Source organism: Equus caballus, chromosome 28, assembly GCF_041296265.1.
Source record: "Equus caballus isolate H_3958 breed thoroughbred chromosome 28, TB-T2T, whole genome shotgun sequence".
In the NCBI taxonomy this organism is placed as follows: domain Eukaryota; kingdom Metazoa; phylum Chordata; class Mammalia; order Perissodactyla; family Equidae; genus Equus; species Equus caballus.
In genome coordinates, this window is record NC_091711.1 from 38921155 (window position 1) to 38937122 (window position 15968).

The 15968-nt window shown below is 39.7% G+C and overlaps 1 protein-coding gene across 31 annotated transcripts in view; it reads right to left on the minus strand.

The window, feature by feature from the left end:
* RBFOX2 (RNA binding fox-1 homolog 2) overlaps positions 1-15968 on the minus strand; it is a 265092-nt gene that overhangs the window by 200914 nt on the left and 48210 nt on the right. For 2 of the 31 annotated variants that reach the window (XM_070254246.1, XM_070254240.1), the window contains exon 1: positions 6302-6402. The exons of 20 other annotated variants lie outside the window; for them this stretch is intronic. In XM_070254246.1, the coding sequence (XP_070110347.1) occupies positions 6302-6343 (42 nt within the window). In that variant the 5' untranslated portion in view covers positions 6344-6402. 9 more of the 31 variants (XM_070254242.1, XM_070254241.1, XR_011433671.1 and 6 more) reach the window with 8 other exon arrangements.

Here is a 15968-nt window from a genome sequence, read left to right on the forward strand (position 1 = left end):
TACATGGCTGATAATGGAGTGAGAAGGGCATGAAGAAATCACAAAGAAGGGAACTCACAGGAGGCAAGACCTGAAGGAGGCTTGGAGGATGACTGCAAATAGCTAATTTCCTCAATTTACTTCATACCCTTAGGGTGTTCTCCCACAGCAACTCAAGTAAAATCTAGCAAAGCCCTCCCTCCCTTCACAATGTAATCCCTGTAACGCTAGCTCAGTACTTTTTCAAACTGTGGGTCAAGACCCACTCATGACTTATTTAAGAGGTCTCAACCGTTATTAAAAAAAAAAAACAAGAGCAGCAGTTCTTAAACTTTGCGGTCTTAGAATTCCTTTCACTCTTAAAAATTACTAAAGATCCCAAAGAATTTCTGTTTATGTAGGTTATAAGTTTTGATATTTGCCTATTAGAACCTAAACTGAGTAATTTTTTTAATGTATTAATTCATTTTAAAATGCCAATAATAAAGCATTATGTTAACATAAATATTTTACAAAAATTAACTATATTTTATAAAACAAACACAAAATTTAATGAGAACAGTGTTACTGTCTCACATTTTTACAACTATCTTTCAAATCCAAGGTAATGGAAGATGGCTCCATTCTCACATCTGCTTCTGCATTCAATCTGTTGTGATGTTATTTTGGTTGAAGTATATGAAGAAAATCTGGCCTGTCATACATATGTCTTTGGGAAAGGTAGGATTTTTAATAGTCTTCTCACATATCTATGGATATTATTCCTTAATACTATACCAAAACTTGAAAAGTGACTTCTTAAAAGTTAGTTGCAATGTGGCATCTGAAACCATATCAGTGAATTTTTCATACTCTGTTATATACTCTGGTATATGAAAATCCATTGGTCTATCTTGCATTTTGAATGAATTTTCACCTATCATGATTATGTAATATTATACATTGTTCATCTATAAAATATTCATTAAGTTATAAAGCTCTTCTAAATGTTGACATATTTTATTACATACTATCAAAAAAAAATCACATTCACTAACATCACTGACAATCTCTTCAAAAAAGTCTTTAAGTATTGGGGCTGTCAAGGCCATTGTCCAGGACACTCATTTTCCAAAATTCTAATATTTGCTTGAAAGCTCAAATTGTATCACTGATAACAAATATTGTCATTATTTTCCTTGACAGACTCACTTTGTTCATTTTTAATAAAATAATTCATTTTTATTAAAATGAATAACCATGTTCTGTCAGTTTATTTTTCAAGTAAAAATGGTGCTCCATGAGAAAAAGTGGCTAGTTCAGCTGGCAACTCAAACCACCACAAAGGTGGTTTTCCTTGAGATAACTGCCATGCTCAGTATGCAGAAGTGCCTTATTCACACAGAATATTAAAAAGATGTGTAATCAGGGTAGAGATTGAATAACAGTAATAATTTTTACTGTTTCATCAAGGACATTCTCAAGTGAAACTACTCATTTTTTTCCCCTTCTCTAACAGCACGTGTGTGGTGGTGAAGAGTATAATGACTACTAGTACAGTTTGGTGCCACTGTCTTGATTCATGCTAGGGTACATCACTGCTTATGCAACATCAGTGCAAATCTCAACACAGTGGAAAAAGCAAACAACATCTTAATGTTATTATGAAAATAGTTTTGACCTTGAAGACCCCCTAAAAGGGTCTTGGATTCGTTGAGAAGTCCATGGACCATACTTTAAGAATCACTGTACTAGACGACAACAGAATTTTTTATAATAAAGAATTTAGTAAGAGTAAGAATTATTTCATGAAACTTGTTTTAGTCTCATATATACAGATAAATACTTAACTATACACTAGGTTGTCACATATAATGGATATGGTCAAAAAAGCTTGCAAAACTACTCCTCTAGCCCACACTAATTAAGTCCTTCTTGAAACTACGGTAACATTTTTTGAGCACTTGAGTTTACTGCGCCACAGACTGATTTCTAAATGTATTATGTATATCCCTAGGCCTCCTATGTCCAAAGAGATCATAAGCTCACAAACTACATCTTACGTGTCTTTGTATATTCGCCCAAAGATACTAGATATATCACAGGTTCTCAAAAAAATTCTAATTGATTTCCTCATTAGTATATAATGGGCCTAAGAAGCAATTTGTCTGGGGCATAGTAAGCCCATAAATACTTCCTAGTTTTGACATGCCACAAATAATTCCATGCATAGTGAGGTATGAGAGGAAAGTACAGTTGTTGGTATCACACTGACCTGAGATATGTCCCTGACGCTTACTAACTCCATGATCATGGGATGTTACTTCATCTCTGAGCCTCAAATTCTTCTCCTTCTAAATGAGAACACCACTTACGTGCTGTTACAAGGAATAAGCGAGGTAATACATGCAAAGTGACTTGTACAGTACCTGTTCCTTAATGAGATGGCACTGCCAAAGAACAACAGTGATAATAAGAAACAATGCCTCATTTGTACATAACACTTCACTACGTACAACACAGGCAGGTCTGACAATTATAGGATCATGGATTTGAGGGAACCACATAGATCATCTAATTCTAATCCAGCCCTTCACCTGCACTCTCCTCACGTCGCCCCAGGCTCACACACACGCATGCACACAGACCTCACAGATGAGAAAACAAAAGCAGCACAAGGCTGTAAAGGTCTTTCTTCACAGTTATGGAGCCTGTGAGGCGGCAGAACTTGGTGTCAAACACATCCTCTTTTTCATAACAACGCTACTAAATAGGTAACATTATTCCTTTATCAATCAGATAAGAAGTCGGGTTCAGACCTACTGAGGTCAAGTGACATGTCCAAGGGCTCACAGGCAGGAAACAACAAAAAGGGGCATGGAACCTAGTCTTCTAACTGCAGGTTTTGGGCTCCAACTATAACTTAGAAAGCTATCCAAGAATATGAACTTCACTCTGTGCAATCATTGATAGTTATCTGCATTTGGATCTGAATGGAATAATGGACATGATTGTGCGAATACTTATTATGACTAAATATGCCAGTTGATAACCACCAACAAATTAGTTTGCGTTGTGAGATTTAATTGAAACTGACGTTTCACTGAACTGAAGACTTCACATGCTTTGGCATTTTAAAAAAAAAAGATACTTCTTAATTAGCCTCAGACTATAAAGGAAATATATCCCAAAAGGATAATTCCGCAACACTCAAAAAATCCCTCTGAGATAGGCTAACAGTTGAATGTCAGTGTCTTAATTTAATACCTTTGCCAAAAAGGTCAATATAGACAAAATAAATTTTAACTGGTGTACATTAGCCATATCAATTTAGCTTTTGTAACAGTCTCATCACTCTCGTTGCTATTCAACATGATGTCAAACCAGCTCTGTTGCTTATTAACAGAGTGACAGGCAAGTTACTCAACCCTTCTGATCTGTAAAATATACGTGATTATGCCTAAACCTTGCAGGGATGTTAAGATTAGACATACTGTATACAAAGCACCTAAGAGTATACCCTATAGAGGAAAGCTATCATTAAAATAACTTTTATTATATGCTCTGAGTTCACAATCCTACCTTATCCCTCGGTCCCCTAAGATCTGTATGGCTGAGTGAAAATGGGCCTTTCTATTTCCTACTCCTGCTGCTGCTTCCAATGGCCACCTCCGGGCTTCACTTGCCAATCCTCCGACCTAAACTCTCTGCCATCTACTTCTGGTGTCTCCAGAACAAGTCCCTGAACTTCTTATTGTATTAGTGTCCCAGTCAGAAAAAAGATAGTGCTCATTATTTATCAATTCAGTGATCTTCTGATAATTGCCATGTTAATTCTTGCTTGGAACTGGTCTAAAAAAGACTTCAAATGAAACCATCTGCATTTATGGTTCTTTTTTTTTAACACCAATTTTTTAAGAACAATTTTTTTAAACATGTGGTCAACTAATAAGAATTCATGAAAGAGCTGCATTGATCAGATGTCATCATACCTCGATTCCTGCACCAGCTCAGGTAGGCAACTCCTACAGCTCTTCTCCCAGTCCTCTCAGATAACAGTCTCCACTGAGTCAAAGGTACTTTGAAAAAGGCAGCAAAGAAAACTATATGTAGAGTTTTCTGTAGCACTAACATTAGATGCTCAAGACAGCTGGGAGAAGGGCAAGAGCCAAGGTCCCTACACAGTCGGGATAGTGTTGGGTCTCAACCGGCAGCCTTTTCTGAGGGAACAGAACCACTCTACAGATCCTCACTGAAAGGCTGAACGGGAGGGGAGGGAAGGCACTGACATATGCAGACACTGCAACGTACTAGATACTTCATACACATTATTTCAAGGTCTAGGTATTATTTCCATTATCAGGTAAGGAGACTGAGACTCAGAGAGGTTAAATGACTGGGCCAAAGCCAAAGAGCTAGCACATGGTAAAACCAGGGCCACAATTATACCTCTGCTCTTCCCATTACATGGTACACAAATACACGGTCCAGGAAAGCATTTTCCCCAGGCCAAACAACAGGGGAGGTTAAGTCCATGCTCATCTACACACTGGCTCCACCAGACCGCTTCTCTTCCACCAGTGGGAATGTCCGAGACAGAACTCATCTTTAACCTGCAGTTATCGCCCAGTTACTCCCATTGGTAGAAGACAAGCAGCGTTTCTTAAATTTTAACATGCAAACAGTCACTGTAGGGTATCTTGTTAAAAATGCAGGTTTTGATTCAGTGGGTTTGGGGTGGTGCCTGAGAGTCTGCATTTCTAACAAGCTCCCAGGAGATGATGAAGCTTCTAGTGCTTGGGCCATACTCAAAATAGATTATATTCAGGGGTTCCCAAACCTGGCTGATCATCAGAATCATCTGGGAATCATTTAAAAACTAGAGAATTCTGGATCCCTCCCGCCTGGACATTCAGTGGTATCTGGAACTCACAATACTGTAATTCAAAGAAATGTATAATTATTAATGACAATAACCAAAGCAAGCATTGACTGAGAACAGAGCAAATGTCTAAGTGCTTTACATATTAGCTTACTTACCCCTCAGCACCACCCTATAGGCTGGTGCGTCCAGCACGGTCATTCCCATTTTATACGTGAGGAAATCCACGCACCGGAGACTGTTAGTCGTCCAAGGTCAGTCAAGTGGTAGCAGAAGAAGGGTTCACACTGAGCCACTCTGATGAGCCTGCGCTCTCAGACGCACCACAATGCTGCTGCCCACATTACCCAATGGTCATGTCACAGATTTTAACAGACACACTTGAACAGATGAATCCAAATGGGTCACCTCTGAAGATGTCGCCCTGGGAAGGCTATGCTCTTATTCCTCAGACGCTGCGACCATTCAACACATTGCCACTGCTACACTAAATAATCTAAGAGCTCTTGCTCTGAAAATGAAAATGCCTTCAGAAACTAAACCTATGACTTTAAATACCTTTAACTGGGAGGAAAGCTCATCACTGGAACACAGATTTGATTTTTTGACAAGCCCAAATCAGGAAAAGCCAAGTCAAAGAAACCCAGTGTAATCAAGCAAGTTATTTGTTTTTAATAAAAAAATTCGGTGTCAGGTACTAAAAACGTTTTCCTCATCACTCATCTCTGAGGCTTATTCCAAATGCGAGTTCCTTATGTTGTGCACAATGGCTCTATCACCAGAGCCAAAGTGACTGTTTTAGAGGGCAGTACTCATTTGGATGCACAGATTCTGTTATATTTGTTAAAAAAAAAAAAATGAGCCTCTCAGTCATTCCAAAAGAAACCCATTTGCCCTTCACTATCAATACGAACACGCACGCATATGTTCGGAAGGACTGTCTTACAGCATGCAGTTTTCCTTTCTACTGCAAAAGCAACTGCTGCTTCTTTCAGATTTTTTAAATAAAAAGTATGTCTTATTTATACACACTCATTCTCTGAAAAATAAATATGATAATCAGGCATTAATGAAGCATTTAACTGCATGCAGCACCATAAAAGGCATCATACAAAGGCAAGTGTCTATCCAAAATACGTGCAAATACCCTCACATACAAGTGGTAAGGGCACACACAAATACTACAGGGAATATGACTATAAAAAGATAGTATATTTCTACACCTAGATGAGCTCCTTTGTTAAATGAAAACAGAGGAAAAATTATTCAACAAAGAAAATATTCTGCAAATTCAGAATGATTTACAGATTTTTAAAAAGCAGGCATTAATGCAGATCAGCACAATTCCACACAACCAACCTCTCTGCTTGAACTGGACTCCCCACACCTTACTGAAACCACAATTCCCCTGCACAAACTCCCACTCCACCACCCCCCACGCACACCCAACTCCCCACCAACCTCACAGGGGTTCCTGGGCTGGTCCATGGAATCTGATGACATCACTCTCTCTTCCTTCCTGGAATTCTAAACCCTGCTGCTCTCCCCTTGCACACAGCTACCATCTCCATGGCAACCTCACCTCCTCCTGCTTCCCTATTGGCTTCATGGAGCAGGATACACAAAAAGGTTTTCCGTTCTCCCCCAACGACCCGCCCCCAAAAACTGATGCTTTCAACAGGAACCTGAGCTAAATTTAGCGACTTGGGATTCAGAGTCCTATGACTAAGAAACACGGAGAAATGTCCTCCTTCCTACATTCCACCCTCCTCTCAACCCCACCCCACAGAAGCTGCTTCACCTCCTTCTCTCTAGCCCCCAACGAAAAAGCAAGTGGCAATATCTGCTGAGCATTAAAACAAGCTGGACTGGCACACATACAAGGCTGAAACACGGAAAATTCTCACCCCCACCTCTCCTCCCAAGAAGAGAGGGAAAAAAGAGAACAGAAATAAAAGCAAGCACCGGTCAAAAAGCCAGCTGGGACATTTCACGTGCTGAGCATCCGTCTTCTGCTGCCTCCTTCCAAAGCAAGCAAAGGATGGGGACCCCGTGCCGAAAGGCGCAACAGTCTCTGAGCTCTCAGAACACCCGATTCTCTTGGTATTATTTCCTCCACCAGAGGAAGAAAAGCAGGAGGAAAAGGGGAGGGAAGTGAGGTAGAAAGACTGCATACTTCAGTGACCAAACACACTAAGCCTGAAACCACAAATCTTGGCTCCAATTTTCCATCCCAGGGACTGACCTGCTATGTAAATTGGAGCAAGTTCTCACATCCCTCATCTAAAACCTGCTCCCACAAAGGGATGTTATAAGAATTACTGACAAAATTAATGTAAAGTACTTTAAGTCCCTGGGCCAAAGGAACTGAATAAATAGAGAGTAAGCTGACATCATTAGTGCTGAAAGTCCTGTGGATATTAACAGAAAGTAACAATCCACAGAGGAAGAACATGAACTTTCAAAAAATTATCCTTTCATAATCATAGATATACCACAAAATATGCATAATTTCTTGAACCATAGACAGTTCCCCAAAAGGGATCTACTTCTAGTAAAATCCAGCTATACTAACCTCACACACCACCGAATTTTTGACTAGTACTCAATTTTGGAGCTGGGCCTACTTTTCCCTTGCCTAGTCCTAAATGTAATTTTGAAACTGCTAAATTGCTACTCACTATCCCTAAATGATGCCTGAATATGGACCAGGGCTTCATAGTCCAGCTCAGCTGTCCACTTCCCATTCTAGGGAAGTAATTTTTTCTCAGAGCCATATTTGATAGCTGAATACTAAATCAAGCCAGTGGCTAAGTCCTATAGGACTCTAAAGGACAAAGCATCAATTGTAACCAAGTAGGAAAGGCTCCAAGCAGGTCAGAGCCTTGTAGTATGAGAGGGAGTGCATTAAAATAAGACACACCCAGGAAAATTGTATTTTCAGTTTGCAGCTTCAGGGCACCAACTCTCCAGTGAAAAAAACAGACATAAAAGGAAAATTATTTAGTATAACAAGTAGTAGTCATTTGCCCCAAACAGAATTTAAACAATTTGGAACATTTAGCAAAGTCAAAATGCCCCACTAGTTAATACAAAGGCATCCAGAATAAGCTTCACAACTGCTGTGGAAAACAGCAAAAGATGCAGTATTTGCCAATAAACAACTGAAACTCACATTCCAGGGGAAGGAGAGGGAGGAGGGCCACGGCCAGATAAGCCCACCTCTGAGATTTGTGCTTCCTTATCTCCCCCTTGTGGACTCCTAACAAGCCAATCCTTGTGTGAAACCTGTCCAGTGTACCCCACGGGTCAGATGGTCCCACAGGCTAACTTTGATGGGCACTCTTCTAACAGAGCTCCTTCATACTCTTAGAAACAAACAGAAGGTCAGTCACCACATTCGACAAGGAAAAGACTGAAGCACGGTTTCCAAGATTGCCCATCAAATCAATTACTGAGCTTGACTTACATTCGTCATCATTATGAAATCCATCAAAAATGGCCTGGACTAAGTGGACTGCTGCAAATAAAGCTCTATTCATCTACTCCTTTCATTCAAACATGCATTAAGTGCACTTAACACGTGCCAGGGATTTTACACGGGTTGTCATTCATTCTCAAAAAGAAAACCAAAAAACTCCAAGGTGTACACATTCTTACCTCACTTTGCAGCAGAGAGAAAAGAGCTCCAGAGATGTCAATGTGACCAAAGTTATATAACTCATTATTTCACTTTTCAAAAAGCCAAGATTCGAACCCAGACCTGTTTGGACTCCAAAGCCTGTGCTTTTTCTACTTGGCTTCCCATTTACAGACAGTTGGGGGTGTAAACAAACATTCAGAAATCATTTTGTATCTGTGTTTTCTTATGTCATCAACAAAGTATAGGCTGCTTGACATCAAGGTCAAAGTCATACTTTTATGTATGACTAACAGTATTAAACTCTAAGCAGGCACTCAATACTTATTAATTTATTAATCTAATCCTATTATTCTAAACTTCTGGACAAATGGCAATGATTCCATTCAGATCTTTGTAAATTAAAATTGGCTTGAGAAATTACATGCTGAAGTGAAATGACAAAACTTCAGATAACAGATTCTGGGATTTAATTTTACAATATTTGAGATGAACAAAATTATCACTGTCATAATGCCTACACCAGCCTAATCATCACGTCCTAATGCCTACACAGTCTCATCTGCTGGTTTTAATCTATAAACTCTAACGCAGTCAGGATCTATACATTAGATTTAAGATTTCTAAATTCTGCATATAGAACCAGAGCATTTCAAAGTATTTCTCCAGGGATTCCACTAAAATTAAATCAGCTGATTAGAGGACGATACTAAAGAGGCCAAGGTCACACGTCTGATACCCACATGAACCAGTTAGCACTTTCTCCCACTGCCACAATATGCACCCTGTTGTAAATATACACCCCTGGTTTTACCAAGAAATTAATGCAAAGTATCACTTCTTCTGGAAAAAAAAAAAACTAAACACGTATCTACTGAAGTCAAATATTGTAATAGGCTTCTATTATTTAGAAAATAGCTATTGTCTTTCAGAAAATGTGCCCAATTGTTCATCCTGTCTTTCGATATTTATTGAACACCTACCACCACATGCCAGTTGATAATCTCAAAAGGCTAGGAGTGAAGGACAAATAAACACAGTGCAATATGTGATACAGCAGAGGTGTATATAGGTACAGTGAGAGTACACAAAAGGGAAGGGCTAACTCTAGAAGGTGTCATGGAGAATGAGCCCCAGAAGTTCACACAGGTAAAGGAGGCAGGTGAGGGACTTCCAGGGCCAGAGAACGAAGACTTACGAAGACATGGCTGCAGGGCACACGGCAAACCTCAGAGAACTTTCAACTATTTTACTAAGGCCGGGCTGACACTTGAGAGATATGACTAACTGAGAGAAAGCGAGGCAACCATATGGAAAATAGTATGGAGGTTCCCCCAAAAATTAAAAATAGAAATACCATATGACCCAGCAATTCCGCTTCTGGGTATTTTAACCAAAGGAAATAAGAACACTAATTCAAAAAGATATCTGCACCCACATGTTCACTGTGGAATCTAAAATCAACTCACAGATACAGAGAACAGACTGGTGGGGGTGGGGGGGTGGGTGAAATGGTGAAGGGGGTCAAAAGGTACAAACCTCCAGCTATAAAATAAATAAAACAAGGGGAGGTAACATACAGCACAGTGACTATAGTCAATAATACTGCATCATACATCTGCAAGTGGATGTAACGTACAGCACAGTGACTATAGTCAATAATACTGTATCATACATCTGCAAGTGGCTAAGAGAGTAGATCTTAAAAGTTCTCACAAGAAAAGAAAATTTGTAACTACGTGTGGTAATGGATTTTAACTAGACATATTGTGGTGATCATCTCACTATAAATATACATATAAAATATCAAATCATTATGTTGTACACGTGAAACTAATATAATGTTATATGTCAATTGTATCCCAATTTTTAAAAGAAGAATAAAGGTCAAGAGGTGCACTCTTCTGAAAATGAAGTCTTCAGTGGCTGAGAACCCTTAAGGAAGAGGTTCTTCTATGTGTATAGCAAAAGCCAAATTTGCTGCCCTGTGAGACAGTTTCTTTATTCTTCTCAGAGAACTGATTTAAAAAATGAGGAGTGGGGGCCGGCCCTGTGGCCAAGTGGTTAAGTTCGCGCGCTCTGCTTCGGCAACCCGGGGTTTCGCCAGTTCAGATCCCAGGCCGGGACATGGCACCACCCATCAGGCCATGCTGAGGTGGGATCCCACACGCCACAACTAGAAGGACCCACAACTAAAATATACACAACTATGTACCGGGGGATTGGGGGAGAAAAAGTAAAAAAAAAAAATTGGCAACAGTTGTTGGCTCAGGTGCCAATCTTTAAAAAAAAAGTAATCAGTGGAGATTATTCATCAATTTTCCTTTCTCATGTCTGTTTGAAACTCTTAGTGTGTTGAATATTTGACATGCAAACTAGGATTAATAAAAGAAGCATCTTCATGCACTCAAAACACCCCTAACACATACACACATAAAAGTATGTGTATGCCCACATCCTACCAACTTTGACAGGCAAAGGATTAGTACACGTATGAGGGGAAAAGCTATCAGCTGTAGCAATCACTGGACAAAAGCAGAATCCAATTTTTAAGCAAACTTTTATTGAAGTGACTATATACACAGAAATGAGCAAAAATTCTAAGTAGACAACTCAATGAATTTCCACAAAATGAACCCATTCATGTGACCAGCATCTAGGTAAAAAAACAGAACACTACCAGCACTCTAGAAGCCCATCTTACACATCTGCAGTCACTCCTCCCAGCTGGCAGCAATGACTTTGGCAGCACAGATTCATTCTGCCTGTTTCTGAACCACATATAAATGGAATAATACATTATGTACTCTTTCGTGCTGGCTTCTTTCACTCCACATTATATTTGTGAAACTGATCCATTTAAGTATAGCAATAGTTCCTTCACTGCCATTACTGTAAAGTATTCCATTTTATAAACATATCATGATTTATTGAAAAATAGTTCAGTAATGTTGAAAGGCATTTGTTACTTCCAGCTTTGGGCTATTGTTAAAAAAGCTGCTATGTACGTCTTGTACGTGTCTTTCAGTGCACATATGTGCACGTCTCTGTTGGATATATTCCGAAGCAGAACTGCTGGTTTGAAGATACACTTATGTTCAGCTTTGACAGACACTGCCAACTGCCAGTTTTCCAAAGTTGTGCCAGTGTACATTCCCACGAGCAGTGCATGAGGGTTCCTGACGCTGCAGCCCCTCGCTAACACTTGAGAAAGTCTGTCTCTCATTGAGTCATTCTGGAGTTGGGGCAGCAGTGCCTCTGTGCTCACACGCTTTACCCTAACGACAAATGATGCTGACCACTTTGGGGGCATCTGGATATCATCTTTTGTGAAGTACCTATTCAAATCTTGCCTGTTTTACTATGTTGTTCAAAGATTGATTCATAGGACTTCTTTTATAAGAGTTATTTATATTCTGAATACCAGCCAGATACTTACATTGCATCCTTCTCTGTGGTTTGTCTTTTTACCTTCTTAATGGTGTATTTTACTGAACAGATATTCCTAATTTCAATATAGTCAACCTATCATTTTTCCTTCATAGTTACTATTTATGTCTGGTTCAAGTAAAGAACATCATGAAAATATCCTCATATGTTTTATTCTAGAAACTTTAATAAAGTACCATTTAAAACATATATTTTTAAAATTCCCCGGTACATTGTGTATGTGTATATAAAATAAACAAGTGAAGTTTTCTTCCACCAAATAGATCAAGCAACTCAAATAATCTGTGAAATAAGCAAGATCAACTAAATTAAATTCATTAAGTACTTCTTATGTGCCCAGGACTGTGTGAGGTGATGCAAGAGATAAAAGTGGTATGTAAAAGGTGACTCCTGACCTAAGTGAATATTAACCTTAGCTGACAGCACGACACTCAAATATCAGTTGTGAGGATATTGATACCAGAGCTCAAAACTAATAAATAATCCTCCACCATCCTCAGCTCTACAAGCCAATTTCTACTGCAATAAGGAACCACGGGACAAGGCATTACTTTATTCCTGCTACTATTTCTTCAATACTCTCATCTAAAAACCACATCATTTACCAATTTTCAAAAGAGGACACCAAAGATCTTAATAAGGTAACAGCTACAAATTCAGTATTTTATAGCTCAACTACCTAAAAGAAATAGCTGAATCCCAAAACTATGCAATTTTCCCAGAAGAAAAAAATCTCATTCTAGCTAAAGAAGAGTGAGGAGGAGAAGGGAAAAAATATGCATGTACACACATCCACTCTCACACACCCACACAACTCTACATTTTTTTCCTAAATGTTTTCCACTTTTCTTGCCCATAATTACTTATTCTTTTCTTCCTGATCTTGGGGAGAAAGGTTATCTAGAAAAAAAGAAGAAAAAGAGAATACCCAAGCTTAAGAAAGAGTCCCCAGTCAGTTCAGGATCAAATACACATGTGGCCCCTCCCTAAACGACAGATCTAGGGAAGGCCGGCTCTGGGGCAGGAAGCTGAAGGGTTAAAGGAAAGAACAGTCCCCAACCAATTTAGATGAGCAGGGAGCTTTTAAACCAAACACAGCCATCGAATTTTCTTTCTTCTCCTATTTTGTAACAAGCCTCAAAATAGAATTGTGCTACCCTTCTAAACATGTAGAACACGAGGGAAAAGAACAAGTCTGCTAATTTTAGAGGTCAAGGTGGACCAGATGCTTCGTGGCCTGGGCTTCTAGGCCTTAAGCACATTTCTGAAAACCACAAGAATCCATCAGCAGAGCTTAAGGGATGACCTCAAGCTAAGAGAGTTTACTAACTTGTTTACAAGAAGAAAAGAAGCCTATGGATTAAAACTCTTTTTATCTGGAAAATTTTCAAAGTTAGTCCTCTGACCCAAAATAATAGGCAAAGGCTTGAGCAGCCAAGAATTAGGCTCTTCAACAGGAACCATAATTTCCCATGCTATGCATTCATTCAACAAAGTTGCCACAGTCTAAGCACTAAGTATACAATGTGAAAACAGACACAGTCCCTGCCCTCATGAAGTTTACTCAAATTGGGAAGACCCTATACCAAGTAAATAAGCAAATATTTAACTACAAGTCACAATAAATGTTAAGAAAATTGGGGTAAATGCTTCTTAAAAGAAGGCCTTATTAAAGAAGGCTTCCTTGGGAAGACATCATCTAAGCTAACGGGAAAAGAATGAAAGAAGTCTTCCTAGGGATCCCAACCAAAGACGTCTGCTTGACTCACCCCTATCAATCCCAACTCATTTCTTCCACTGTCGACTACTGTCTCCACCCCTAATCCACCCCACACCCTGGACGCTGTCCCTGCTGGAGCAAACCAGCAAGAGGTCACGGCACAGCCTGCTTGAGCTGGGAACTGCAAGTGGGCGCCTCTCGAGCACAGCACTTACACCAAAGACAGCACAGAGCTGTGGGGTCTCAAGAGCCACCCCCCCCAGTCTCCTTCCACACTGACTTAGAAGACAAGGAAAGGTGTCCGTCTGCCTCTCACCCAGCCTTCCTGCCATTTCAAAAGCAGCTTTTGTACAACTGCATGTGAATCTACAATTGTCCTAATAAAAATTTCAATTAAAAAAAAAGCAGCTTTTGGAGCCTCAAAGTCTCTTTATAAACAGTAACTAAATGATTCACCTCCTTCTTCTCTCCACTATCAGCTTTTCATGTATCAGAGGGATGAAGTTAGCACGCCTAAAAAGGGAAGACGATGACAAAAATAAGTTAAAAATGATCTTAAAAAAAATTTTAATCACTACATTCCCCTCAGAAAAGAATTTCTTTCCAAGAAGAGTTTAGGATTTATATATAACTGAGAGTGTGGGAGAACATATATCACCTTTGGATCCAGAAGATAATGGGCTGAACCTGTCTGTCTGACTTACTAGCTGTGTGACACTGGGCAAGCACAGCTTCCTCACCTGCAAAGGGAAGTAAGGCTGCCTCATAGTAAATGGAATAGGGTAAGTCTGATACTTGGCAAATAATAGCTACTCAAAAAACAAACAAGCACACACACACACACCTTAGCTGTTTTCTCTTTCTCACATCTAAAGCGTGATTTTAAAAAAGAAAGATGAGAAAAAAGATCCTACTGGCAAATTGAAAACGTTATTACAAGCAGCTGATGGTTAAAAATATCAGGTAGTTCTCCATTAGCTCCAATGCCATATTGCTAAAATTCACTCATAAGAAGGGTGACCATATGACCTATCTTAAGAAATTCCAATTTCAAACACTCTGACCCATTATTCCCACAAACATCAAAATATCTCATAAATTCAAATATTCCCATTTCCACACTATAGCGCCCAGACAACCTCACCACCTAGAAACAGCACACAAATTTTTCATCAGACAATATAACCCACATTTGGCTCAAAAAAAAAAAGAAAAATGTGATCATTATACTTAGACAAGGACAAAAGGATACTAAAAGTATGGACAGGTCAGGAAAACAAACCAATTTGTTGCTGAGAACTTTATGCCTACATAGTATTTTTACATATTCTACCCTAATAATTCATATTTATGCAACAAGATGAATACAATAGCCAAATGGATCAAAATGAAATTGCAAAGACCCAGATGAACTCCTGGGAACACAGTTTCTGCAATCATCAGATCCAGAAAACTGAGATGCAAGCACCAAGCATACCCTCAGCCTAACAGGAATCTGAACCAAAATGGAAAATCAACTTTATACATAAAATATATCCCTGGTGGAGTGCGGAAGGCCCATAAGAATGATTCATAGTCCCTGCAGCTGAGCATCACCACAAAACCCTCTTTCAACCCGTGCAGAGAGCCTAAGACATACTGCAGGAGTTGAGAAGCTGGCCAAAGTCAAGCCTACATCCGATCGCAGAAGACAGCGCTCTCGGAAACGATGCTACGTGGCACCCGAGTGCAAAACCCCTTTCTCTCTCTATCGGGTTAAAGTCACTGTCAAACTCGCCCTTTGGCACACAGCCAGAAAGGGCCAGAGAGTCTCAGTTTATAATGTAAACAAACCACCTCCATGTAACATTCTGAACCCTTTGGAAAGGGTGCTGAGATTAAAAAAATAAAAAAATAAAGAGTGGCTTGGTTTTCCAAGTCTGCTTCACATTCCCATGTTCCCAGTACCCACTTCCAGCAAGTATCTCCCAGGTCCGGAAAAAAGCCTTTCAGCATCTGCCTTTAATTTAGCCATTCCTCCCTCCTCCCTCCCCCATCCTCCTCCCTGATTGCACTCCACAAGGAATAGGGAGATATATGTATGTCTCATCCATATGCACACATTTAGATTTTTTAATATTTCCTGAAAACAAATGGAGAAGAGATTAGAGGCGAAAGGAGACTGGAACGGAGAGGTAAACCAGGCAGGAGAAAAGGACAGGTCACAGAATGAGGCACACAGAGAACCCGAGATGGCTGCGCTTGAGCTCCAGCAGTCAGGGCTGTTTCTTATTAGGTGAGCACAATTGCAGAGCTGCACAGGAAGTGCTCAGGGGGCC